Below are 26673 nucleotides of genomic sequence, written 5' to 3' on the forward strand. Positions count from 1 at the left end.
TCATTAGTCAGCTTTGCTGTGTACAGATCCTGTGATATTTATTCAAGATATTTCTTCGACTAAATAATGTCAGATTTTCTGTAAGGACCCAAAGTACACTCGCTCCTCTCATGGCGCTTAGCATTTTTTCTCATGGTATACTCCTTGTTGCAATAACTACACCGGTGACAAACAATGACTATAATCTGTCTCATGCTTAGATTGCAGTGCCTACTGTTGCCAGAACATTACTACCTGCTTCGGTATACTAAAATTCTTAGTTTTATATGGTCGATGTTTATAATTAGTTTTGATAATTCTTTCAATTTAACTGTTTTCGATTTTTTAAAGACCACGAAGCAGTCTTTTCTTATTATTATTACAGTTAAATACATTCTGAAAGAATTATTATCAGTTCTAAACACCAATTGTTGTTGAGAAATTATTTGTAGCATCTGGTCTCTATTAATAACAGGTCAAACAGAGCCAAAATTTAAATGATATAAAAAAAATGATGGTGCAAAAGATTGGAATTTTAGATGGTTTCTTTCAGTTAAGTTTTATTTAAATGTAAGAATTCATTATCACAAGTTTAGCTTTTTTGTTGTACATATTTATATTTTTTACTACAATAAAACTATTGTGCTCTTTGGGCATATCTGGCCACAGAGCACATCGAAACAAAAACAGCACTAATAGCTGATATTTCGCATAGAAAAGACAGTAAATGTCCACTAAAATGCACACTGCAATCCAAGGATGAAACACGATATAGCAAGGGGCTGGAAAAATTCGCGGTTTCACTGACCTCAAGGATAGACTCTACAACCCTGCAAAAGCCACCTGTTCTTTGGCCACTGACTTGTGAGACTTGTAATCGGGGTTGCTTCCGATTGGATACTTCTTTCGTTGACGGTTTTTTTATTGGTTCAGAGGCCATCTAATAATCCGCGGTTCAATCACAGGGATAGAAAAAAGGTATATGTGTTTGGCTTCTAACATATAGGTAAATATATCCGCTAATCTTTCTGGTCTCTAGCTAAAGGGACTGGAAACATTTGCAGTGTTTCAATGACCTTTAGTAGGCCTATAGACTCCAAAACCATACACATGCTTGGGCAAACCTGCTACTGAAAAAAGTATCTTTAAAGTGTCTGGAGGATCAGTGTACCAAACTGCACTGCTAGGCTGCTCCATATCCACGCTAGCGAACAACAGATGGATACATAAACTATCAACCCCTTTTGACGTGAATACGTCTTATTAATCGGAATGACAGTTTAAGAAACAGAGTTTAACGAAAAAAGGATATATTTTGAAACGTTATAAAATATAAACCGGGCTGGATATATTTTAATTGTAAGGGTTTACGCATGCGCAATTATAAATAATATTTCATATACACAAGTCACTAGAAATTTTCAAACTTCTATAAAATTTGATTCTGGGTGAACCATTTACTTTAAGAGCATTTATTGGACACAAGCATCAACCAATTTCAATCAAATAAAATTTATTGTATCTAAAAAAATTGTGAACTATTCAAACCACTTTTGAAATTCTTTAAAAATGTTTACGATACAGCAACTGTGAGACAAAATTACTAGGAATATTGACAAGTTAAGCATTTGATACATGCAAGCACTCTCTAATTGTATATAAATAAATTAGTTTTGGTTTGTATGCCTCCTACACTAATTGGTTCTGTAACTATCTAAATGAAAGATCCTTTGTTGTTCGTATTTGTAGCACTTTATCATCATCTTTTAATGCACCTCAGGAGTGCCTCAGGGTGGAACCTTATCACCTTATCTATTTGTAATTTTTATAAACGACATAGTTAATGTTATTCAGCATTCCAGAGCTCTGCTCTATGCGGATGATTAAAAATATATAGTACCATTAGAACACCAAGTGATTGTATATTGTTGCAAGAAGATATAAATAATGTAACTAAGTGGTGTCAAACTAACGGAATGAAATTAAATTTTAAGAAGATTAAAATAATACATTCTAGGAAAACATATACAGAAAATTTTAACTATGTAATAAACAACATGATATAGAGAACTTATTATTTGCGTGATCTAGGTATTCTCTTAGATTCTAAATTTTACTTTCATCACCACGTGGATAATTTAATTGCAAGTGCAAACAAAACAATAGGGCTTATTAAATATTTAACTTATTTGGCTAGCTCTATTGATTCTGTAATTAGTCTTTATTTTACCTTAGTAAGGTCGATATTAGAGTATGGCTCTGTCATCTGTAACTCTATAACTACCACTGACTCAAATAGACTTGAAAATATACAAAATAAATTGTTTAGATACATTTTTAACAAACATTTAATAGATGGTAATTCAGAGAATTTTAACTATGACTTAACCCTTGAAACCCTGAACTCGCACACACCGCAGTTTAGAAGGAAAGTTTCTGATACTATTTTTGTAATAAATTGTTTTATAAATGTTTACCACAGCACTGAAATATTAAATAAAATTGGTCTTCGAGTTCATTCATTCAATCATAGAATAATTCGACCTTTTCGAACGTATCACATAAAAAATGAGCTATTTAAACGGTGTACTTATAATTGTAATGATATTTTGAAAGATTTAGACCCTTTCAAAAGGGCAAAGATCTCAATGAAAGTTATTTTAAATTCTTAATTTTCTTGCAGTTAAGATAATTTCTGATGTAAATAATGTATTATTGTTATTTCATTGGTAGAGACCTGCAAAATTCGCGGATTCATTGACCTCTAGGATAGACTTCACAGTCCTTTAAATGCTCGCGGAAATGTCACCTGTTCATTGGCTAATGACGCGTGAGACGTCTCAACTAGGCTGTCCGTAATTCGGCACTTACTTGGTTTAGTGTTTCCCATTGGCTACAGTTTCCCGGATAAAATGTGGGCCAATCGCAGAAGCGGTACGAAGATATAGTTGTTTTGATGCTAGCCTAGCCTATCGCGAAATGAATCCGCGAAATTTGCATGTCTCTATAATCATTGATAATGAATTAATTTAAAATCGACAACTTTATTTATTATATTTTTTTAAGTGTCTTTTGTCATGTGTTTATGTTTGTGTTGTCCCATTTTATTGTTGTGTTATTATTGTGTTTTGTTATGTTACTGTAATTTTTTTGTAATATTTGTTATGTGCCCACCTGTAAAAGGCTCTGACTGTTGGTAGGCACTCAAATAAATAAAATAAATAAAATAAAAAATTAAAAATCACAAGTTCAAGATTTATGGATTACTTACTTTAAAAAAAAAGATTCATTTGGAAACCAGTTGGCCAAGAAATAATTCGTAACACTACACGAAAGATATCGTAATTTTGCACAACAAATGGCCACGGTTATTATTTCACGTATGAAATAACTTTTTTTTTTCGAGATAACACCGAGGATTTTTTTACGAAAATCGGCGCATAATTTTTTTTTACAAAACGTTGAATATATATTCGGACATGAAATAATTAGATTTTATTATAGTTTTATTGTGCTTATTAATGTGTGCAGTTAATACTGGGAAGTTATTCAAACAATATTTTTTGGTGTTGCAGTTGTTCTCGTATGAATGTAAAAATTGTATTGATAGCTGTAAAAGGAGAAACGAGGGATTGGCAGGTTGTTGTCCGTGTTGTCCGTGTTGTCCGTGCGCAGTCAATACTGGGAAGTTATTCAGGGACCGACCGCAAACAATACTTTGTGGTGTTGCAGTTGTTTTTGTGTGAATTTAAACATTCTACTGACAGCTGTAAAAAGAGAAACAAGGGATTTCCAGGTTGTTGTCCGTGTTATCCGGGCGCAGACAATACTTGGAAGTAGGGACAGGAAAAATTCGCGGGTTCAATGACCTCTAGGATGGACTCCATAGTTCTACGTACACTCGGTCAAATGCCAGCCACTCATTGGCTGCTGTCTTGTGAGACGTCCCAGCGTAGCAGCCTGTGATTCGATAAAGCTTTGGTTGGGTGTTTCTCATTGGCCCAGAGTCATCCAGGGTGAGTTGTGAGCCAATAGCAGAGGCAGCACTGAGGTATAACTATTTGTATTTTAGCCTATCACGAAATGAATTCGCGAATTTTTCCGGTCTGTACTTGGAAGTTATTCAGGGACCGACCGCAAACAATATTCTGTGTTGTTGCAGTTGTTCTCGTGTGTGACAGCTGTAGGGACCGGCAGGTTGTTGTTGTCCGTGCAGAAGGAGCAGGACGCCGGCATGTACGTGCTGGACTGCGTGTTCAGCGTGGCGGTGATCGGCACTCTGTCGGTGGTGGTGTGGCGCGGCGTGTGGACGCTGCTCGACTCCTACCTCTACCCGGACAGCGTGTGTCGCTCCGCCTGGGGCTCGCTGGTGAGCACACTCCACACGCAGCTTGTAGCCGCGCAGTCGCCGTCGTCAGGCTAGACAACTGCTCCCTCATGAGGGCGACTGCAATGTCGACCGAAACGTCAGGTGAATTATTCGCCTGCGAACATTATCAAGGCATGCCCGCGCCAGCGGTTTCTTCATTGTGATTGGCGGGCCGTCCGCGAGAGACCGGGCCAATCGGGAAGCGTTCGTGTCCGCCCTGGACGGCTGTGACTCTCGTGCCAACGGTAAACACGCTCCTGAAGGGAACTCCACCAATCACGAAACACGTGCGGTGCTACGCTCGGCCAGTCTTGAAATCTTTTCGCGAAAAATACGTGCCCCTACCCACGGAGTTAGGAATTGTCAGCATACGGCATGCTGAGACGTGGTTGAAATCACCAACACCATACTGCTCCTCCAGAAACATTGCTGCAATGGTGATTGATAATGTCTGATGATTCGAGACCGAAAAAATTCGCGGGTTCAATGACCTCCAGGATAGACTCCAATATCCTCTACACACTCGGGCAAATGCCAACTTTTCATTGGCTGCTGACTTGTGAGTTGTCTCGACTGGGTGGCCTGTGATTCAACACTTCTATCAGTGAGGGTCTCTAATTGGCCTTCAGTCCTCCAGATTAACAGTGAACCAATTACAGATGCAGCACTTAGGTATAATTATTTGAATTTTAGCATAACACGAAATGAACCCGCGAATTTTTCCAGTCTCTACTCATGATAATTAGTAGGGGCAAGTATTTTTCGCGAAAATATCTGAACGCTCACTAGACTGCAACATGATATGCACGCGCCAGCGGATTCTTCCTTGTGATTGGCGGGCCGTCTGCGAGAGAAGCAATCCCCTTATTTGACCGAGTCACTCAGGACGCATATTCTACCGTACTGAATTACTGTGGTTAGTGTGCTGACAGTAGGAATGTACCTTAAAGAAACTCACCCAATCGCGAGACACAGACGATGCTACAGTGAATTAACTAGCTAACCTCAAAATTTTTTCGCGAAAAATGCATGCCCCTAATAATTAGTATGAATTAAAATCCCTAACGTTAAAAAAAGCAACTTAAATAAAAAATAATTTAAAATGGTTTCTGCACTGCAAATACGATACTTATAGAAAATATTTTGAGTGTCTAATCAACATGGCGCAACAATTAGCTAGGGAATAAAAACGGCTTCACACACTTACTATGCAACCATGCAGGCGTGACCACCCTCTGACTTCAAGTACAAACGCTGTTACTTTGACGTGAAAACGTCTAATAAATCGATGAACGCCGGCAGCACGCACGAAAAAGTGTCCCGTTACGCACATTGTCCCGTTACGCTGTGTCCCGTTACGCTCATTGTACGCTTGCGCCCCATCTATTTCTCTTCCACTCGATGGGAACAACCATCGAATTGACTTTTTCGAGGCACATTAAACTTGAAACACTCCCATTCGTTTCCTACTTTTCCTATCATCGTCCTATCCTTAACAGAATAACACAGTTTGGAAGAAGTTAATTACCAAACATGTATAAAAGTTATAGTTAAAATAATCTCTTCGTTAAAGTAATAAACATATTTGAATTAATGAGTGCAAATAAATGTAAATTTATCAATTAAATTGTAGATTTAATTTCACTCCTTCTTTGTACCCATACAAAATAGTGATAATTCAATAAAAATGATTCAATTTGATTCATAAATGTATGCAATAATTTCATCAAAATGTTTTCTTATGACGTTGTCACGTTAAACTATCGTCCGTAAACCAAATTTACAGACAACCAATTTTTTTTTTTTTTAATGGAACCAAAATATTCGTGCAAAATTACAGATATTTGTACATTCGCACATTTACATGAAAACAACTGCGTCACTACAAAATAGTGTTCGCAGTTACACTGGGATTCTTATCCGGGCATTTATTATTTGTGTTGTCCTTGTACCTCTTAAGAGTTATTTATAAACCGTTTCCTGAAAATCTTTTCAGTATTAAATGCGTACATTAATAAGCAAACTAAAACAAAATAAAGTTCAATTACTCAATATTCAATTTTCTTTTCCATTGTTTAAAAAGATTTATGCTGGAATGAAACAGCAATTAAAATATAAAATTATGTGCCAATTTTCGTAAAAAAAAATATTCATTAATATTTATAATTAGAGACCGGAAAAATTCGCGAATTCATTTCTCGATAGGCTAAAATACAAATAGTTATACCTCAGTGCTGCCTCTGCCATTGGCTCACAACTCACCTGGATGACTCTGTGCCAATGAGAAACACCGGACCAAAGCTTTATCGAATCACAGGCTGCTACGTTGGGACGTCTCACAAGACAGCAGCCAATGAGTGGGTGACATTTGACCGAGTGTACGTAGAACTATGGAGTTCATCCTAGAGGTCATTGAAACCGCGATTTTTCCTGTCCCTATTTATAACAAAGGTATTTCATGAATGCAGAAATTACCATAGCCATGTGTTGTACAAAGATACAATATCTATCTCGGAAACAAGTTTCCAAAGGAGTCTTTTGTAAAAGTAATTTTTTTTTTGTGTGAGCCAGTTTTAAATACCGGAAAAATTCACGGATTCATCTCAAGATATGCTAAAATAAAATAACATATACCTTTGAAATGCTATTGCTATTGGTTCACGATCTAAACAGTGGGCCCTGGTTCAATTATAAATCCTCAACCAAAGAAGTATCGAATCACATTACAACCCAGTTGTGACGTCTCACAAATGAGCAACCAATGGGCAGTGGATTAAAAAGTATTAAAAATACTGAGGATTTTATCTTGGAAGTGAAACCGCAAATTTTTCGGTCCGTACTAATGAGTAGTGTACAAATGTATGCCCGAGTCCTCGGTTCTGGGTGCGGATGTGGATGGGTTCCGCCATCTTGGATTGTGACGTCACGGCAACCATCTTGGATGATCTTGACCTTGAACTTTGACATTGACCTTGGCAATTTTGGCAAATTTGGATCCGCCATCTTGGATACACCATTTGGTTTTCTCGAACTTTCCGCCATTTTTCTTCTAGAAATTTCCGCCATTTTGGATTATGATGTCACCGTGGCAATTTGCGTTACGGCCGCCATCTTAAAAATGCATAATTTTTATGCTAGAAATTTGGAAAAAAATTTAAAATTATAAAAAAGAATTATCAATCAAATTTTAATATAATATTATTTAAAAACGCACTTACGCAATGGAGCTCGTAGTCCTCGGTTAGAACCCAGGTAGTACAAAATAAAAAAAATTGCGACCCATCCTTCCTCCACGGAAGCCGCAGGCAGTCTGTCCTCACACACGATTTGTTTTCCTAGCCTAAGTTAATCTAAGTGTGTAGGGAGGGTCCAGGTTAGGGGAGGACCTAAGTGTGCCTCGGGCCGAAGTCTTTACACTCTACCACGCGGGGTTTTAACCATGCAGAACAAGGGCGCTTGGATCGTATGCTAATTGGGGTTTATTGGCCAGTCATGGCTGCGACTGTAGCCATGGCGGACGCCCCTTAGGTTGTCTTAGATTAAAACCTAAATAAAGTGATCCAGGTAAATCTGCATAGACACAGGGAAAACCCTCGGTCGGGTCATTCGGGGATCAAATAAACATGCATTAAAACAAGCAAGGAAACTAATGGACAAGAGGGGAAAAGGTACAGGTAAGAAGAGTTGGGTGGGGGGCAGAAAGATTCAACCATGCAGGGGTTGGGCGCTTGGGCCCTGCGGCCCGCATTGTTGTAATTGGGCACACCTGGATTATTGTTACCAGGGGCGGTAGCGCCCCCAAGGGCGGGAGACTTCACTCGTCAACCCAGCCCAGCTGCCCAGGCAGCCACCTGTAAAAAAGAAATGGGCTGCTGTGAATATTCCCTTCCCCTAGCGCCGGAGCCGCGGCTAGGCCAGCGGGACAGCCTCGGTTCTAGCAATATTTACAGCGGCAGATGGCGGCAGGGCTAGCCCTGCAAACGGGTAAACCCTGTGCGATGGCTGAAGGAACAAGTGCTCTCGACGGCGGGCAGACGAGCCAGTAAACCGGCTCGAACTGCGGGCGCACGGGGTGTCAGGCAGACCGGCGATGCGCCATCTTCATCTTCCTTCTTCCAGTAAACAGTCGATGACCTTTCAAGCCTGGCAAATGAAGTATCTTGTCGTTTATACCTCCCACATTAATACCAAATTATATATATCGCCAGCTGGTATGACGTCATGTCTGCCATCTTGTTTTCGTCTGCTGGAGGCCGCCATATTGTTTTCGTCTGATAAAGTGCGCTACCATCACGTTAGTTTCATTTTTGTCCACTAGAGAGCAGTATTCATTTATTATTACTGAGGCACCTGCCATCTTGAAATTTGGGTGCCATCTTGGAATTTTGTAATTATTGACCTAGAAATACGGAAAAAAATCCCCAAAAACATTAAAAAATGACTCTTTAGTTTACTGATTGATTCGATCGATTCTTGTCCTTGGTTTGATCCCTGGGTGATGCAAAAATAATAATTTTATGTAAAAAATATATATCAATAAATCATGTTTATAATTCTAAAAGTGACTTAAGTTCCTCATATACCAGCTTCCAGTAAGTCTATAAGTGCGAAATTTTGGAAATCTGTAGTAATTAACCTAGAAATTCGGAAAGAATTTCAAAATTCATCCAAAAAATCACTATTTAATTTATTGATTGATTCGATTAGTTCCTGTCCTTGGTTAAATCCTTGGTCAATAATTTAAATAAAAAATGACAGATTAAAGGAATAAAACACCACAAATATACAAATAAATATTTGTTATGTAATTTCTACACTACTACAGAAACACCTGTGAAAGTTAACAATAAAATAAACATTTAGTTTTGCATTGGCGTGAAATGTCTAATTCTCAGCTACAATCGGTTTATACTAGACAGAGACCAGCCAGGTCCTTTACTGACATAGTCTTCCTCTTCTTGACAGAGTTTCTGGACACGGTATTTAACAGACTGCTTCACATCGTCAGAACTGTAAATGGGAGTATGCAGTCTTGAATGCACACTTCTTTATGTCCTCGAACGGATACAGCTTACCATATATACAGTCCAGCCACAAGTTATATTTTAAAGGTCCGTTTGTTGCTACGTCATCACTCATCAGTAAGCTGATTGATAATGTCCTGCATGATATCGTCAAGAAAAGTACAAATGTCTTTCGACTTACTTAACGTATTTAGATAATAGTAGTCTTTCAATGTTCCACGAAATGCAGACTGCGCCAAGTAGAAGCCATTATCATTCACCTGTAATGTACCGAGTACAGTCTTGGGTTTAGTTTCATGTCCAGACGACATAGAAATCGGTTGCTGATCATCTGCTTTTGTGCTCATACGCTCACGAGTCTCCAACCTAAACCGAGAAGTCGTAAAGTCTGCTGGTAGTTCAACAGTAGGCACGCGGACTTTACCTTTACATTTTTTCGTATGTCGTCGCAAACTGTCAATACGTGTAAACCAAACATGGCACTTATCGCAGCGAAAATTTGTACGAGTAGGATTCTTTACACATGTGCTCCGCTCATGTCTTCGTGCATCATGGGAAAATGCGAACGACATATCATAGTAGCTGCAAGGATGCCTTGTTGATGAAGACGAACCTTTCAGACCCGAACCAGATGATGATGTTGCTGCAGTTGTAATTCCGAAGTACTCTTAAGCGAATCGATTAATCGTTGTTGCAGAGAAACCTTTATTTTCTGTTGTACATCATGACATCTGCATGTCTTCATGTGCGCTTTCATATTAACTTTTCTGGCAAACTGCTTAATACATTTCTCACAGCCAAACATTTTGCGAGGAGGATTCTGAGCACATTCTACCTTCTCGTGTCGACGAGCATTGCTGTTGTTTGAGAAAATCTTGTCATAGTAACGACATCGATGCTTGATAGTTGCCGAATCACCAGCCATTGAAGTCTCAATCGAGGGAGAAACGTCATTCATCTTGGTTTCCTGTGCAGCCAGCACTGAAGTCATTAAGCTCTCTTCTTCTGGTGGTACCACGGCTGTTGAAGTCTCCTCTAATGTTGACGTCGACGTTGCCAACGGGATATGCTCCATCATAGTCGTCGCTGACGTAAGGGTTCCCGTAGTCGATGGTAAAATTTCCATCTAGTTCAACATTAAAGACGGTAGGTAAAGATGACATCAAGTTCACAAGAATAGGCAATTACACGACTTAAGTAGTATGTTTTGGGGGCTACTGGATCAGGCGCCAGGCGGTGGTGCCGGTGCCGGTATCCGCCATCTTGGATTTGTGACGTCACGGCGGCAAAAATTCCTCAAAAATGACTCAAAATGACTCAAAAATTCCCGTTTTAAGAAAAAATTTCCCGTTTTCGAGGGAAAAATTCCCGTTTCGAGGGAAAATTTCCCGTTTTATTCCTTAAAAATCCCAGCGGCTGAAAATTCCTAAAACTGGCTTAAGCATCCTTAACTCAAGCCAGCGTTAAGCCATTTATAGGATTATGACGTCACCGCTGCAGTTTCCGTTACGCCCGCCATCTTTAAATTTACTATCCAATTTTAATGAAATAGAAAAATTTTTAAATTTATAAAAAAATTCAAATAATAAAATTTTAATAAAAAATATTTAAAAAACATACATTAACGATACGGAGCTCGGAGTCCTCGGTTCGAACCCGGTGAGGGCGAAAAAAAAATAAAAATGGCGACCGATCCTTCCACCACGGAAATCACCTACAGACTAACCTACCACCACCAATAACAAGGTCAACTAGTATGATGTCATGTCCGCCATCTTGTCTTCGTCTGCTGGTAGCCATCATCATCGTGTTATAGTCGGCGAGAGTGCGCTGACGCCATGTTAGTTTAATTCTTATCCGCTAGAGTGCAGTAATCATTTATTATTGCTGTGTCACCCGCCATCTTGTCATTTGGCCGCCATCTTGGAATCGTATAATTATTTAGCTAGAAATTCGGGAAAAATTCCAAAATTCATTAAATAAATCACTCATTAATTTACAGATTGATTCGATCAGTTTCAGTCCTTGTTCGATACCCGATCGATGCAATAATGTTTAATTTGATGTAAAAAAATAATAATTTCATTATTCCATGTTCAACATTCTTAAAGAGACATTAAAACCTCTACTGTCATCATCATCCTATAAGCCATCAACACCAACATATTGGCAATTCATAATTTTAATGCTAGAGATTCGGGAAAAAGTTCAGAAATCATTACATAAATTTCCAATCAATGTACTGATTAATTAGATCGACTAGGTCCTTGGTACGATTCTGGACGATGAAAAAAAAAAACAATTTAACATAATAGTGACAGGTTCGAGAAAAAAACAAAAACAACACAAGTTCTTTCACAAACATAATATTTATTACATAATATATATTCTACTACAGGATCACTTACGAAAGCCAGCAATCTTATAATCATTTAGTTCCGCAGCGGTGTGAAATGACTAATTCTTAGCTCCAATCGGTTTATACTAGACAGAGTCCAGCCAGAACCTTTACAGACATAGTCCACCTCTTCTTGACAGAGTTTCTGGATACCGTATTTAACAGTTTGCTTCACATCGTTAGAACTGTAAATTACTGCAGCCGATGTCTTGAATGCACACTTCTTCACTTTGTCATCGAACGGATATGGCTTTCCATATATACAGTCCAACCACAAGTTATATTTCAAAGGTCCGTTTGTTGCTACATCATCAGTAAGCTGATTGATTATCTTCTGTCTGATATCGTCAAGAAAATTACAAATGTCCTTCGACTCACCCAACGTATTTAGATAATAGTAGTCTTTCAACGTTCCACGAAATGCAGACTGCGCCAAGTAGAAGCCATTATCGTTCACTTGTAATGCTCCGAACACAGTCTTAGGTTTAGTTCCATGTTCAGACGTCATAACAATCGGTTGCTGGGCATCTGTTTTTTTGGTTGTACGCTTTCGTGTCTCCAATCTAAAGCGAGGAGTCGAAATGTCGGCAGGTAGTTCAGTAGTAGGAGCACAGATTCCACCTTTACATTTTTTCGCATGATGTCGCAAACTGTCAATTCGAGTAAACCATTTAAGGCACTCATCACATCGAAACTTCATGCGAGAAGGATTCTTCGTGCATTTGCTCCGCTCATGTCTTCGTGCATCATGGGAAAATGCGAACGACGTATCACAGTAGCTGCAAGGATACCGTGGTGATGAAGACGATCCTTTCAGACCCGATCCAGATACAGGCGTTGCAACAGTAGTACCATTTCCAGGCATTCTCCTATGCACAACGATGCATCGTTGTTGTGACGAAACCTTTACTTTCTGCCGCACAGCAGGACCTTTGCATGCCTTCATGTGCGTTTTCATATTATCTTTTCTGGCAAACTGCTTATGACATTTCTCACAAACAAACATTTTACGATATAGGTTCTTGTCACATTCGCTCCTCTCGTGTCGCCGAGCATTGCTGTTGTTTGAGAAAATCTTGTCGCAGTAACAGCACCTATGTTCGCTAGTTGTCAAATCAGCATCCATTGAAGTCTCCATCGAGGTCGTATCGTCGATCGTCGTGGTTTCCTGCACATCCAGCTCAGTAGTCATTAAGCTATCTTCTGCTGGTGGTATCACATCTGTTGAAATCTCCTCCAATGTTGACGTCGTCGTCGTTGCCAACGAGATATGCTCCACCATTGTCGTCGCTGACGTCAAGGTTCCCGTAGACGATGGTACAACATCCATCGAGTTCGGCGTTAAAGTCGGTAAAGATGCCATCGAGTTCTCAAGAACAGGTAATTACGCGACTTATGCACCAGATGAAATAATCTAGGTGATCCTTACACCGTAGTCGACAGTAACAAACTGAGCGACCTGCTGTAGAGGACTCGCTTATATACATGCACCGGATGGAATAATACGCTAGTCAAATCAAGAATCATTTACAATAATACTAGAGTCAAAACAACATTAAAAATAGAAGGACCATCAACGAAAAGGCAGCACATTTGGAAGCACCGACAACGAAAAGGCAGCACATTTGGAAGCACCGACAACGAAAAGGCAGCACATTTGGAAGCACCGACAACGAAAAGGTAGTACATTTGGAAGTACCGACAACGAAAAGGCAGCACTGACAACGAAAAGGCAGCACATTTGGAAGCACCGACAAAGAAAAGGCAGCACCGACAACGAAAAGGCAGCACATTTGGAAGCACCGACAAAGAAAAGGCAGCACCGCCAACGAAAAGGAAGCACATTTGGAAGCACCGACAAAGAAAAGGCAGCACCGCCAACGAAAAGGAAGCACATTTGGAAGCACCGACAACGAAAAGGCAGCACCGACAACGAAAAGGCTGCACATTTGGAAGCACCGACAACTAAAAGGCAGCACCGACAACGAAAAGGAAGCACATTTGGAAGCACCGTCAAAGAAAAGGCAGCACCGCCAACGAAAAGGAAGCACATTTGGAAGCACCGACAAAGAAAAGGCAGCACCGCCAACGAAAAGGAAGCACATTTGGAAGCACCGACAACGAAAAGGCAGCACCGCCAAAGAAAAGATAGCACATTTGGAAGCACCGACAAAGAAAAGGCAGCACCGCCAACGAAAAGGCAGCACCGCGAACGAAAAGGAAGCACATTTGGAAGCACCGACAAAGAAAAGGCAGCACCGCCAACGAAAAGGAAGCACATTTGGAAGCACCGACAAAGAAAAGGCAGCACTGCCAACGAAAAGTAAGCACATTTGGAAGCATCGACAACGAAAAGGCAGCACCATCGACGAAAAGGAAGCACATTAATTTGTCATTGACTCCAATATTCATTGGCTCCAATATTCATTGGCTCCAATATTCATTGGCTCCAATATTCATTGACTCCAATATCCATGAGCTCCAATATCAATTGGCTCGAATTGCTCCAAAAGGTTCCATCAGCCTTTTGGCTCCAACAGTCTTTTGGCTCCGATAGTCATTGGCTCCAATAGTCATTGGCTACAATATTCATTGGCTCCAATAATCATTGACTGCAATATTAATTGGTTCCAATATTCATTGGCTCCAATATTCATTGGCTCCAATATTCAATGGCTCCAATATTCATTGGCTCCAATATTCATTGGCTCCATCAGTCATTGTCAACTACAGTCTTTTGGTTCCAAAAGTCTTTTGGCTCCAAATATATTAGGCTTGAATTCTTCGAGTCTAAGAGACTATGAGACCACATGGCTACGAGTCTAAAATGATCTAGCTGGTTACGAGTTATACATGGCTTGCGAGGCTACAGAGCTACGAAGTTTCTAGTACACAGGTTTACATGACTGCGAGGATACTCGACTACAAGTCTGCAAGAGTTCTTGACTACGAAGCTACTCGTCTACAAGGCTCCAATTGACACATCTGTCTTCGATGGAATTTTCTTTTGCTACATCTACACCATCAGTATTATGTTATAAGATTACAAACTACTTGCTTACATAGCTTCAAGTCTACGAGGCTCCAATACATCATTACTACGAGACTAAGAGCCATGCGGCCAATTAGTCATGCATTCTCGTAACCATGCGTTCTGGAAGCTTCGTAGTCCTATAGCCTCGCGATGACGTAACCTTGAAGACTTGCAATCGCATAGTCTCGTAACCTCATGGCTCGTAGTCTCGTAGTCATGATGTATTGGAGCCTCGTAGACTTGAAGCTATGTAAGCAAGTAGCTTTGTAATCTTATAACATAATGCTGATGGTGTAGATGTAGAAAAAGAGAAAATTCCATCGAAGACAGATGTGTCAATTGGAGCCTTGTAGACGAGTAGCTTCGTAGTCAAGAACTCTTGCAGACTTGTAGTCGAGTATCCTCGCAGTCCTGTAAACCTGTGTACTAGAAACTTCGTAGCTCTGTAGCCTCGCAAGCCATGTATAACTCGTAACCAGCTAGATCATTTTAGACTCGTAGCCATGTGGTCTCATAGTCTCTTAGACTCGAAGAATTCAAGCCTAATATATTTGGAGCCAAAAGACTTTTGGAACCAAAAGACTGTAGTTGACAATGACTGATGGAGCCAATGAATATTGGAGCCAATGAATATTGGAGCCATTGAATATTGGAGCCAATGAATATTGGAGCCAATGAATATTGGAACCAATTAATATTGCAGTCAATGATTATTGGAGCCAATGAATATTGTAGCCAATGACTATTGGAGCCAATGACTATCGGAGCCAAAAGACTGTTGGAGCCAAAAGGCTGATGGGACCTTTTGGAGCAATTCGAGCCAATTGATATTGGAGCTCATGGATATTGGAGTCAATGAATATTGGAGCCAATGAATATTGGAGCCAATGAATATTGGAGCCAATGAATATTGGAGTCAATGACAAATTAATGTGCTTCCTTTTCGTCGATGGTGCTGCCTTTTCGTTGTCGGTGCTTCCAAATGTGCTTCCTTTTCGTTGGCGGTGCTGCCTTTTCTTTGTCGGTGCTTCCAAATGTGCTTCCTTTTCGTTGGCGGTGCTGCCTTTTCTTTGTCGGTGCTTCCAAATGTGCTTCCTTTTCGTTGGCGGTGCTGCCTTTTCGTTGGCGGTGCTGCCTTTTCTTTGTCGGTGCTTCCAAATGTGCTATCTTTTCTTTGGCGGTGCTGCCTTTTCGTTGTCGGTGCTTCCAAATGTGCTGCCTTTTCGTTGTCGGTGCTGCCTTTTCGTTGTCGGTACTTCCAAATGTACTGCATTTTCGTTGTCGGTGCTTCCAAATGTGCTGCCTTTTCGTTGTCGGTGCTTCCAAATGTGCTGCCTTTTCGTTGTCGGTGCTTCCAAATGTGCTGCCTTTTCGTTGATGGTCCTTCTATTTTTAATGTTGTTTTGACTCTAGTATTATTGTAAATGATTCTTGATTTGACTAGCGTATTATTCCATCCGGTGCATGTATATAAGCGAGTCCTATACAGCAGGTCGCTCAGTTTGTTACTGTCGACGACGGTGTAAGGATCACCTAGATTATTTCATCTGGTGCATAAGTCGCGTAATTACCTGTTCTTGAGAACTCGATGGCATCTTTACCGACTTTAACGCCGAACTCGATGGATGTTGTACCATCGTCTACGGGAACCTTGACGTCAGCGATGACAATGGTGGAGCATATCTCGTTGGCAACGACGACGACGTCAACATTGGAGGAGATTTCAACAGATGTGATACCACCAGCAGAAGATAGCTTAATGACTACTGAGCTGGATGTGCAGGAAACCACGACGATCGACGATACGACCTCGATGGAGACTTCAATGAATGCTGATTTGACAACTAGCGAACATCGGTGCTGTACTGCGACAAGATTTTCTCAAACAACAGCAATGCTCGGCGACACGAGAGGAGCGAATGTGTCAAGAACCTATATCGTAAAATGTTTGTTTGTGAGAAATGTCATAAGCAGTTTGCCAGAAAAGATAATATGAAAACGCACATGAAGGCATGCAAAGGTCCTGCTGTGTGGCAGAAAGTAAAGGTTTCGTCACAACAACGATGCATCGATGTGCATAAGAGAATGCCTGGAAATGGTACTACTGTTGCAACGCCTGTATCTGGATCGGGTCTGAAAGGATCGTCTTCATCACCACGGTATCCTTGCAGCTACTGTGATACGTCGTTCGCATTTTCCCATGATGCACGAAGACATGAGCGGAGCAAATGCACGAAGAATCCTTCTCGCATGAAGTTTCGATGTGATGAGTGCCTTAAATGGTTTACTCGAATTGACAGTTTGCGATATCATGCGAAAAAGTGTAAAGGTGGAGTCTGTGCTCCTACTACTGAACTACCTGCCGACATTTCGACTCCTCGCTTTAGATTGGAGACACGAAAGCGTACAACCAAAAAAACAGATGCCCAGCAACCGATTGTTATGACGTCTGAACATGGAACTAAACCTAAGACTGTGTTCGGAGCATTACAAGTGAACGATAATGGCTTCTACTTGGCGCAGTCTGCATTTCGTGGAACGTTGAAAGACTACTATTATCTAAATACGTTGGGTGAGTCGAAGGACATTTGTAATTTTCTTGACGATATCAGACAGAAGATAATCAATCAGCTTACTGATGATGTAGCAACAAACGGACATTTGAAATATAACTTGTGGTTGGACTGTATATATGGAAAGCCATATCCGTTCGATGACAAAGTGAAGAAGTGTGCATTCAAGACATCGGCTGCAGTAATTTACAGTTCTAACGATGTGAAGCAAACTGTTAAATACGGTATCCAGAACCTCTGTCAAGAAGAGGTGGACTATGTCTGTAAAGGTTCTGGCTGGACTCTGTCTAGTATAAACCGATTGGAGCTAAGAATTAGTCATTTCACACCGCTGCGGAACTAAATGATTATAAGATTGCTGGCTTTCGTAAGTGATCCTGTAGTAGAATATATATTATGTAATAAATATTATGTTTGTGAAAGAACTTGTGTTGTTTTTGTTTTTTTCTCGAACCTGTCACTATTATGTTAAATTGTTTTTTTTTTTCATCGTCCAGAATCGCACCAAGGACCTAGTCGATCTAATTAAGCAGTACATTGATTGGAAATTTATTTAATGATTTCTGAACTTTTTTCCGAATCTCTACCATTAAAATTATGAATTACCAATATGTTGGTGTTGATGGCTTATAGGATGATGATGACAGTAGAGGTTTTAATGTCTCTTTAAGAATGTTGAACATGGAATAATGAAATTATTATTTTTTTACATCAAATTAAACATTATTGCATCGATCGGGTATCGAACCAAGGACTGAAACTGATCGAATCAATCTGTAAATTAATGAGTGATTTATTTAATGAATTTTGGAATTTTTCCCGAATTTCTAGCTAAATAATTACACGATTCCAAGATGGCGGCCAAATGACAAGATGGCGGGTGACACAGCAATAATAAATGATTACTGCACTCTAGCGGATAAGAATTAAACTAACATGGCGTCAGCGCACTCTCGCCGACTATAACACGATGATGATGGCTACCAGCAGACGAAGACAAGATGGCGGACATGACATCATACTAGTTGACCTTGTTATTGGTGGTGGTAGGTTAGTCTGTAGGTGACTTCCGTGGTGGAAGGATCGGTCGCCATTTTTATTTTTTTTCGCCCTCACCGGGTTCGAACCGAGGACTCCGAGCTCCGTATCGTTATTGTATGTTTTTTTAAATATTTTTTATTAAAATTTTATTATTTGAATTTTTTTATAAATTTAAAAATTTTTCTATTTCATTAAAATTGGATAGTAAATTTAAAAATGGCGGGCGTAACGGAAACTGCAGCGGTGACGTCATAATCCTATAAATGGCTTAACGCTGGCTTGAGTTAAGGATGCTTAAGCCAGTTGTAGGAATTTTCAGCCGCTGGGTTTTTTAAGGAATAAAACGGGAAATTTTCCCTCGAAACGGGAATTTTTCCCTCGAAAACGGGAAATTTTTTCTTAAAACGGGAATTTTTGAGTCATTTTGAGTCATTTTTGAGGAATTTTTGCCACCGTGACGTTACAAATCCAAGATGGCGGACACCGGCACCGGCACCACCGCCTGGCGCCTGATCCAGTAGCCCCCAAAACATACTACTGACTTATGCACCTGATGTAGCAAACTAGTTGATCCTTACACCACCGCAGCTATTATCAAACTGAAAGTCCTTTCGTCTAGGACTCGCTTATATACACGCAACCGGTCGAATAATATGCTAGTCAAAACACGGTTCATATACAATAATACACTAGTAATTACATCATTAAAAAAATAAGCACACTAAAAAAAACGTAACACATTTGCAAGCAAATGCGACGGTTGAAATGCTTACACAATACAATCAAAAAGTACATACACTGGACACACAGTACACATAATACAAACACTGGACTCACAGTACACAAAGTAGTACACACAGTACACGCCAAACATGCAATGCACACACCAAACATATAATGTATAAACAGAACTCGCATTTAACGAAAAGGACCCACATTTGGACGAAAATTCGCCAAAAAGGAAGCACATTTAACGAAAATAACGCACATTTGGCCGAAAATTCTACAAAAACGAAGCAAATTTAACGAAAAGGACGCACTATGAACGTAAATTCGAGTACAAAGAAGTACATCTAAAGAAAATGACGTACATGTGGATACATTCAAATCAGTAATCGTCAATTTACGATAAGATATAATGCCTCCAACAGTCATTGACTCCAACAGTCATTGGCTCCATCATTCACTGGCACTATCAGTCTTTGTCTCCATCAGTATTTTGGCTCCAACAGTTATTGGCTCCAAAAAGTCTTAGGCATAGCTGCTATTTGACTTTTAGACTAGGAGGCTACGAAGCTACGACACTACAGTACTACAAGACTACTAGGCTACAAGACTACTAGGCTACAAGTCTACAAGTCTACGTGGCTACGAGACTACTTGGCTCTAACTGTCTTGGACTCCATTAAGCTGCGAGAGTTAATTTATCTCATGCAAAAGGAAATTGTTGTAAGTAGTCCCGATTCTTGCCAACAGATGTCTTCATGTGTTGATTTGAGGTAAATATTATTTATTTTATCTGGGATGCAAGATGCTCACTAATGATCGCAAAAGAAGGAAGGCTTCGCTAGACACCAAGGAGAAGGAAGTTCGTCTTACATGTTAGTGCTTCTCAGCTGTCTCAAAGCATATTATTTGTCTGAGTAATGGATGTTTTTTGTTTGAATTCCTACCTGAAAAAATATTTTTAGTAATAATTTGGTAGCAGATTTTCATAATTTTAATGTTACACAAAATAAAATTGCGTGAACTTACTCATTCAGTAAAAAAAAATTTATGCAGAGATCGATTCTCAGAAATAACCAGCACGTGAAGAAACCTCAGGAATGACCAGAAGCAATTGGAGAAACCACAGGAATAATCAGAAGCACACGGAGAAAATCATCAAAATATTGTCAGAAATAATCAGGAGCACACGGAGAAAACTAATGCACGTTTTCCTTAATATCAGAAAATCACAGATAAAAAAATAATAAAAATAATAAAAATTACAAATTCAAACAAAAAAAGGAATAAAAAATTCCAAAAAAACTCTGGCTTGTTTAAAAACTCTCTTCTAGCTCAGCAACGGATAAGTACACAGGCTGACAGAAACTGTTTTTGTCAACACATCCCACGGAAATACGATATTTGAATGGTTCTTGCAGCGGGGTGGGGGGGGAGGGGGGGACTGATTGAAAACAGTTTAATGGACATGGATCATTGCTAGGGTCCCGGAAATTTCGCGTATTCCTCTGGCCTCAGGATAGAATTCAAAGTTATAGGTGTGCTCGACCCATGTTTACTTTCCCATTGGTTGATTTCTTAGCGAGAACATTTTTATCCTTGTTATTTGGCACTACCTGATTCGCTTAATTCTCTCCTAGCTGGACATAGTTGGCTCACGGTCGTAGAGGGGCGTGTCCAGATAACTGCGGTCCAATCATGAACACAGTGCGACAGTGTGGAGGTTTGCATTCTAGCGTGCGACTAAATGAATGCGCGAAAATTCCGTGGCTCTAATCATTGCTGGTTTACACACTGAATTTCATAGGTATGGACCGCAAAAATCCACGGTTTCCATTACGTTCAGGATATACTACACAGTCCTCTGTACACTCAAGCAAATAACTGCTGACTCGTGAGTCGTCTCAACTGGTTTGCCTGTGGTTCGATACTTCTTTAATTGAGAGTTTCTCATTTGCCCAGAATCATCCAGATGAACCAATACCAAAGTCAGCTAAACGGTACATGTATTTGCATTTTAGCATATTGAATAAATGAATCCGCAAATTGTTTCGTTCTATAGTCATTCGCGGATTCATTTCGTGATATGCTACAATTCCAATAATTATACGTTAGCGCTGCTTCTACCACTGGTTCACTGTTAATCTGGAGTAATGAGGGCCAATTAGAGACCCTCGCTCAAAAAGGTGTCGAATCACAGACACTCGGTCGAGACGACTCACAAGTCAGCAGCCAACGAACAGGTGGCATTTGCCCGAGTGTGTATTGTGTAGTAGAGTCTATCCTGAAGGTCAATGAATCAGCGAATTTTGCAGGTCTCTAGTCATAGGTAATTCTCAAGAATGAAAAACAAAAATGAACTGTAAACACAAGGAGAACATGCTTCAATTAGCCTGTGTCAAATGCTTTTTTCTTTTCGTGAAAGGAATCTAATAAAAATAATAATAATTTACGGCACAGACGAATACAGTAGGCTTCCTATGAGAAAAAAAAAGTTTGTTTGTCTTAGACTTGTGTTAGTGTAGTCATCCTTGTAGTTCATTCTTGAGAGTTCCCTCCGACATCCAGCGTGATTCGGCAAAGGCGTATGTCCGCGAAATTGTTTTAAGTCTAAGGAGAGTTGGTCATGTAAACATGCCATAGGTAGGGACTGGAAAGTTTGGCGGGTTCAATGACCTCCAAGATAGACTCCAAATTTCTATATATACTTATGCAAATATCACATGCTTATTGGCTGCTCACATGTGAGAACGTATCAACTGGGTAGCCTGTTATTCACCAATCTATTTCTTGAGGGTTTCTGATTGGCCCAGGGACTTCCAGACGAACTGAGAGCCAATTGCAGGAGTAGCACAATGTTATATGTGTTTGGGTTCTATGTATTTAAAAAAAAAAAGTGAAAATATATTATAAAATAGAGTATAACTCGTGGTTTCATTTTGCGCTATCATGTAACTTTGTGTTGCTCCACAAATTGGCTTACAGTTCGTCTCTGGGCCAATCAGAAACCTTCAACCAAAATATATCATGTGATATTTGCGTAAGTGTATATAGGATTGTGGAGTATATCCTGGGGGTCAATGAACCCGCGACTTTACCTGGTGGATTTCAAAAAAGAAACATCCATTACTCAGCCAATTAACATGCCTTGATACAGCTGAGAATCACAATCATGCACGAAGAATTTCCTTCTTGATGTCTAGCGAAACCTTCATTCTGTTGCGATCGTTGGTGAGCATCCCGCATCCTACACGAAAAAAAATAATACTTGCCTCCACGCAACATTTGGCGATATCTGTTGATCATAAGCAGAACTATTTGACCACGAGTCTTTCAAAATTGAAAATTAACTCTCTATGATAGATTATTCAAATTCGTATTTAAGTATATGTTTCTAAATAAAAATATCAATATGCATCTATAGTAGTAAAGAAAGGGGGCTCCTGCGCCTGTCTTCTGACTGTGAATGTGGATGGGTTCGCAAAGCCAAAGTACAGTATTGACTTTCGACAGCCATCTTGGATTATGACGTCATGGCGGCCATCTTGGATGGCCGTGACCTTGACCCAGATGACCATTTTGCATCCGCCATTTTGAATTCCGCCATTTTGTTATCTTGAACCTTCCGCCATTTTTAATGATGACATCAGCGGTGCAATTTTCGTTACACCTGCCATCTTGGGAATCTTTATTTATTATCCGATTTTGATGAAAAAAATTAAAATTTATAAAATAATGTAATTAATAAAATTTTAATAAAAAATATTTTAAAATGCACTTATGTCCTAGGTTTGAACCCGGTGAGGACTAAAAAAAAAAAAAATGACGACCGATACTTCCCCCATGGCGGCTGTTGGCAGACCGACCCCTACCACCACTAGCATTGCATATATATCAAATAGTATGACGTCATGCCCGCCATATTGTTTCAGTAATCGATACAAGGAGTGCTAGTGTCATGTAGTACACATTCCATTTGCTAGAGGGCATTGACATCATATTAGTTTAATGTTTGTCCACTAGAATTCAGTATTAATTTATTATTACCGTGGCACACGCCATCTTGAAATTTGGGCACCATCTTGGAACTGTGTCATTATTGACCTCATAATTCGGGAAAAATTCCAAAATTTATTAATTAAATTTGCAATTAATATTCTGATTGATTCGATTAGTTACTGTCCTCGGTTCGATACCTGACTGATACAAATATTTTTAATTTATGTAATAAAATACTTATATATTAAATAATGATCATAATCCAAAAAGCAGCATAGGCTCCTAGTCTACTAGACTTCAGTAAGCATATATGTCCACCATCTTGACATTTGTGTGCCATCTTGGAAGTTCGTAATATTTAACCTACAAAGTCGGGAAAAATTCTAAAATTCATTAAATAATATTGTAATTAAATTACTCATTTAATTGATGGATTTCCACCCTTGGTTCTATACCTGACTGATACAAATATTTTAATTTTATGTAATAAAATACTTATCTATTAAATTATGTTCGATATCCTAAAAGCAGCTTAGGATCCTCTACTAACGGCCTTCAATAAGTCGTTATGACCACCATCTTGAAAAATTTGTAATAATTAACCTATAAATTCGGAAAACATTCCAAAATACATCAAAAAATTCACTTATTAAAATAATGATTTACTAAATCGATTTACGTCCATGTTTCGATTCTCGGACAGCAATAAGAAAGAGTACTAAAGCTTAAAATAAATTTTATATTCTGTTTCCTATCACCTTTCGTGGAGTTTATTAATCATTCACGCTACGAAAATCATCACTAAAAAAATACCTGTCCAACGAATCAAATACGCTGTCGCTATGCCTAACATGGAAGTTCATGTAAAATGCTACACGTATAGGCCAAATGTCTTCCTGTGATTTTTGACATTACAAAACATTGCCTGCAGTTCTCACCAACTATCGGCGGGTTAAACACATTCGTTTTTACAGTTCCTGAGTGATATTAGTTGTTGATACCATACAGACGACCTTTGACTAAAGCATATTTTTTTTTGTATTTCCTCCGATAATGTGCTGTAGAATCTGGTTTTTGAAGTGAAACTTCTTTGCTGAAGTGGCTACAATTTTCTATCGTTACGAAAATTCCGATCGCATGAGGGGAATAGTTAGGTACGTGGTGGGGGAACCGGTAGAAGAGGAGGAGGAGAGTGCATCATTGGCGACGCCACTCCAACGCATGCAATAGTGGTCGAATGGCAAGATGCCAAGAGGGAGGGGGGATAGGTACGTAGCGTTGCATGCTATGTGTTAGTTGTAACGATGGCAGGGGGGAGGTAGAAATACCGCAGCATTAATGCTACGGAATTCGCGTCACGCTGCTTGTGTTTGTCTACTCCTCAGTTTTCTTCAAAGCTAACGATTGATGCTACCATATTTATTTGATGTTATTTAAAGTACATATCTATAATTTAATTATTCTCGTGGAAAAGAGTATTCAGTTTTCACAATTAGCTTTATAAATATCATTCATTTTTATGTGAATAGTGTGATTGAAAATGTAAAAAAAGGACGTATAGACTTGAGAATTTAGATTTACATTTATTTATTTTTGGATGAGAACACTGTGTTTTAAAATGTCAAAAGGACTTGTAGACTTGTGAGATAGACTTTAAAAATAATATTTATGTTCGATTGGACTGTTTTATGTTCTTTCATTTTACTCAGCTGGAAATCGTGATTTAACATCATGACTAAAAATAATTAAAAGGCAGAAGCAGACAAGAGGTGTGTAACAAAGGCAACATGGGAATAAATCGCCAAAAGAGGCACCAAAAAGTATTAATGAACGGATGCGAGAGCACAGTGTGCGGGAAAAAAAAAATAATTTTTTTTTTATTTGAGATTATACCGGGATCCTTACTAATTATTTATCTCTATCTATACCTAATAAACAATAAGTTTCACTTCTGTCGCACGAAGACTCCACAGACATATTTTGTTTTCTTGTACATTTACAAAATTTTCTTGTTAACTGGTTTCCAATTTCTTTTGCAATGTTACAATTTTTTTTGACGTGATAACGTCTTATAAATCGATGAACGCCGGCTGCACGCCCGATAAAGCGTGACTCATTGTCACGCGTTCCGCCTGAGCCGAGCGTGCAAGATCCGGCCAACCACCGTGCGAGAAAATCTTCTATAATACCAAACAGGTTAAGGCGGGTTTTTTAAACTAATTGTTCGTAATTATATTTAAACAAATTATTTAAATTAAATTTGCAAAAACTGTAAGTGATATTTTAAAATTAAAAAGTATGCAATTTTTCATCAATGTTATCTTATGACGTTATCACGTAAAATTATCTTCCGTAAACCGACTTTACAGACAACCTCCTTTTTTACTGTGCATTTCTCCCCTACCCTTGTACGCCCTTGCGACGTCGACCTCAGCGGACTCCCGTGTGCAGCAATCAGGTCAAGATGCGGCTCGGAGGCCTTGGATGGGACTTGTAGCTCTCGGCGATGAAGCGCTTATCTAATTCAGCCCGCGTTATCGCCAGCAGCTGCTGCCGACAACTCCCACTGTTTCCCCACGCGCACGCGCACACCTGCACATCATTCACTAGTGGGCCTGTCACTAGAGACTGGAAACATTCGCGGTTTCATTGACCTCTAGGATCCTCTGTGCACTAGGACAAATTGCACCTGCTCATTGGATAATGACTCGTGACACGCGTTACCTGGGATGCTTGTGATTTGATTCTTCTTTTGTTGACGGTTTTTCACTGGCTTAGAGACCTTCAGGTAAACGTTGGTCCAATCACTGACACAGAATGAAGGTGAACGAGTTTGGAGTCTAGCCTACCGCGAAATGAATACGCGAATTTTTCTGGTCTCTACCTGTTACACTTCCAACAACTTCACTTTAAATATATTTATTGGAACAGAATTATTCATTAAAAATTACAGATGTTTGAAAAGAACTGTATCACTACAAAATAGTGTTCGCAGTAATACTGGATTCGGGACCCTGTTTATGTTGTATCAGTACCTCCAATAGTTAGAATTATTTTCAAACCGTTCCCTATAAAGCTTTTCAGTACTAACCATATGCACATAATAAGGATGATGCAAAAAAAATCAATGTGTTGCATATTTGATTATATTTTCCGTGGTTTAAAAAAAAAGATTAAAGAAAAAAATTATGTGCCAGTTGTTGTAATAAACACTCAGTATTATCTATAAAAACGTATTTCCTTTATGCACAAATAACCATAGCCATGTGTTGAACAAAGTTGCAATAACTTTCATGCAGTATTATAAAATGTTTCTTTGTAACTAGTTTCCAAAGGAATATTTTGATAAAATACAAAAACAATTTTTCCTGTGTAGATTGCAATAAGGTATGTCTGCACTAGCGAATGTTCTCTTGTAATTGGCGGCCGTCTGCAAGAGAAGCCTTTGGCGGGCCCTGATTTCAGGACATATAATCTATAGTCACCCCCTTCCTCTTCCAAGATGCCCTCAAACATCCTAAAATTTTACA

General features: G+C 39.3%; 1 protein-coding gene across 1 annotated transcript in view; it reads left to right on the top strand.

Moving 5' to 3' along the window:
* LOC134538621 (uncharacterized) overlaps positions 1 to 26673 on the top strand; it is a 163503-nt gene that overhangs the window by 107810 nt on the left and 29020 nt on the right. Inside the window, exon 3 of the mRNA XM_063380053.1 lies at positions 4142 to 4348. Coding sequence (XP_063236123.1) covers positions 4142 to 4348 — 207 coding nt within the window. The remainder of the gene's footprint in view (positions 1 to 4141; positions 4349 to 26673) is intronic.

Source organism: Bacillus rossius, chromosome 13, assembly GCF_032445375.1.
Source record: "Bacillus rossius redtenbacheri isolate Brsri chromosome 13, Brsri_v3, whole genome shotgun sequence".
In the NCBI taxonomy this organism is placed as follows: domain Eukaryota; kingdom Metazoa; phylum Arthropoda; class Insecta; order Phasmatodea; family Bacillidae; genus Bacillus; species Bacillus rossius.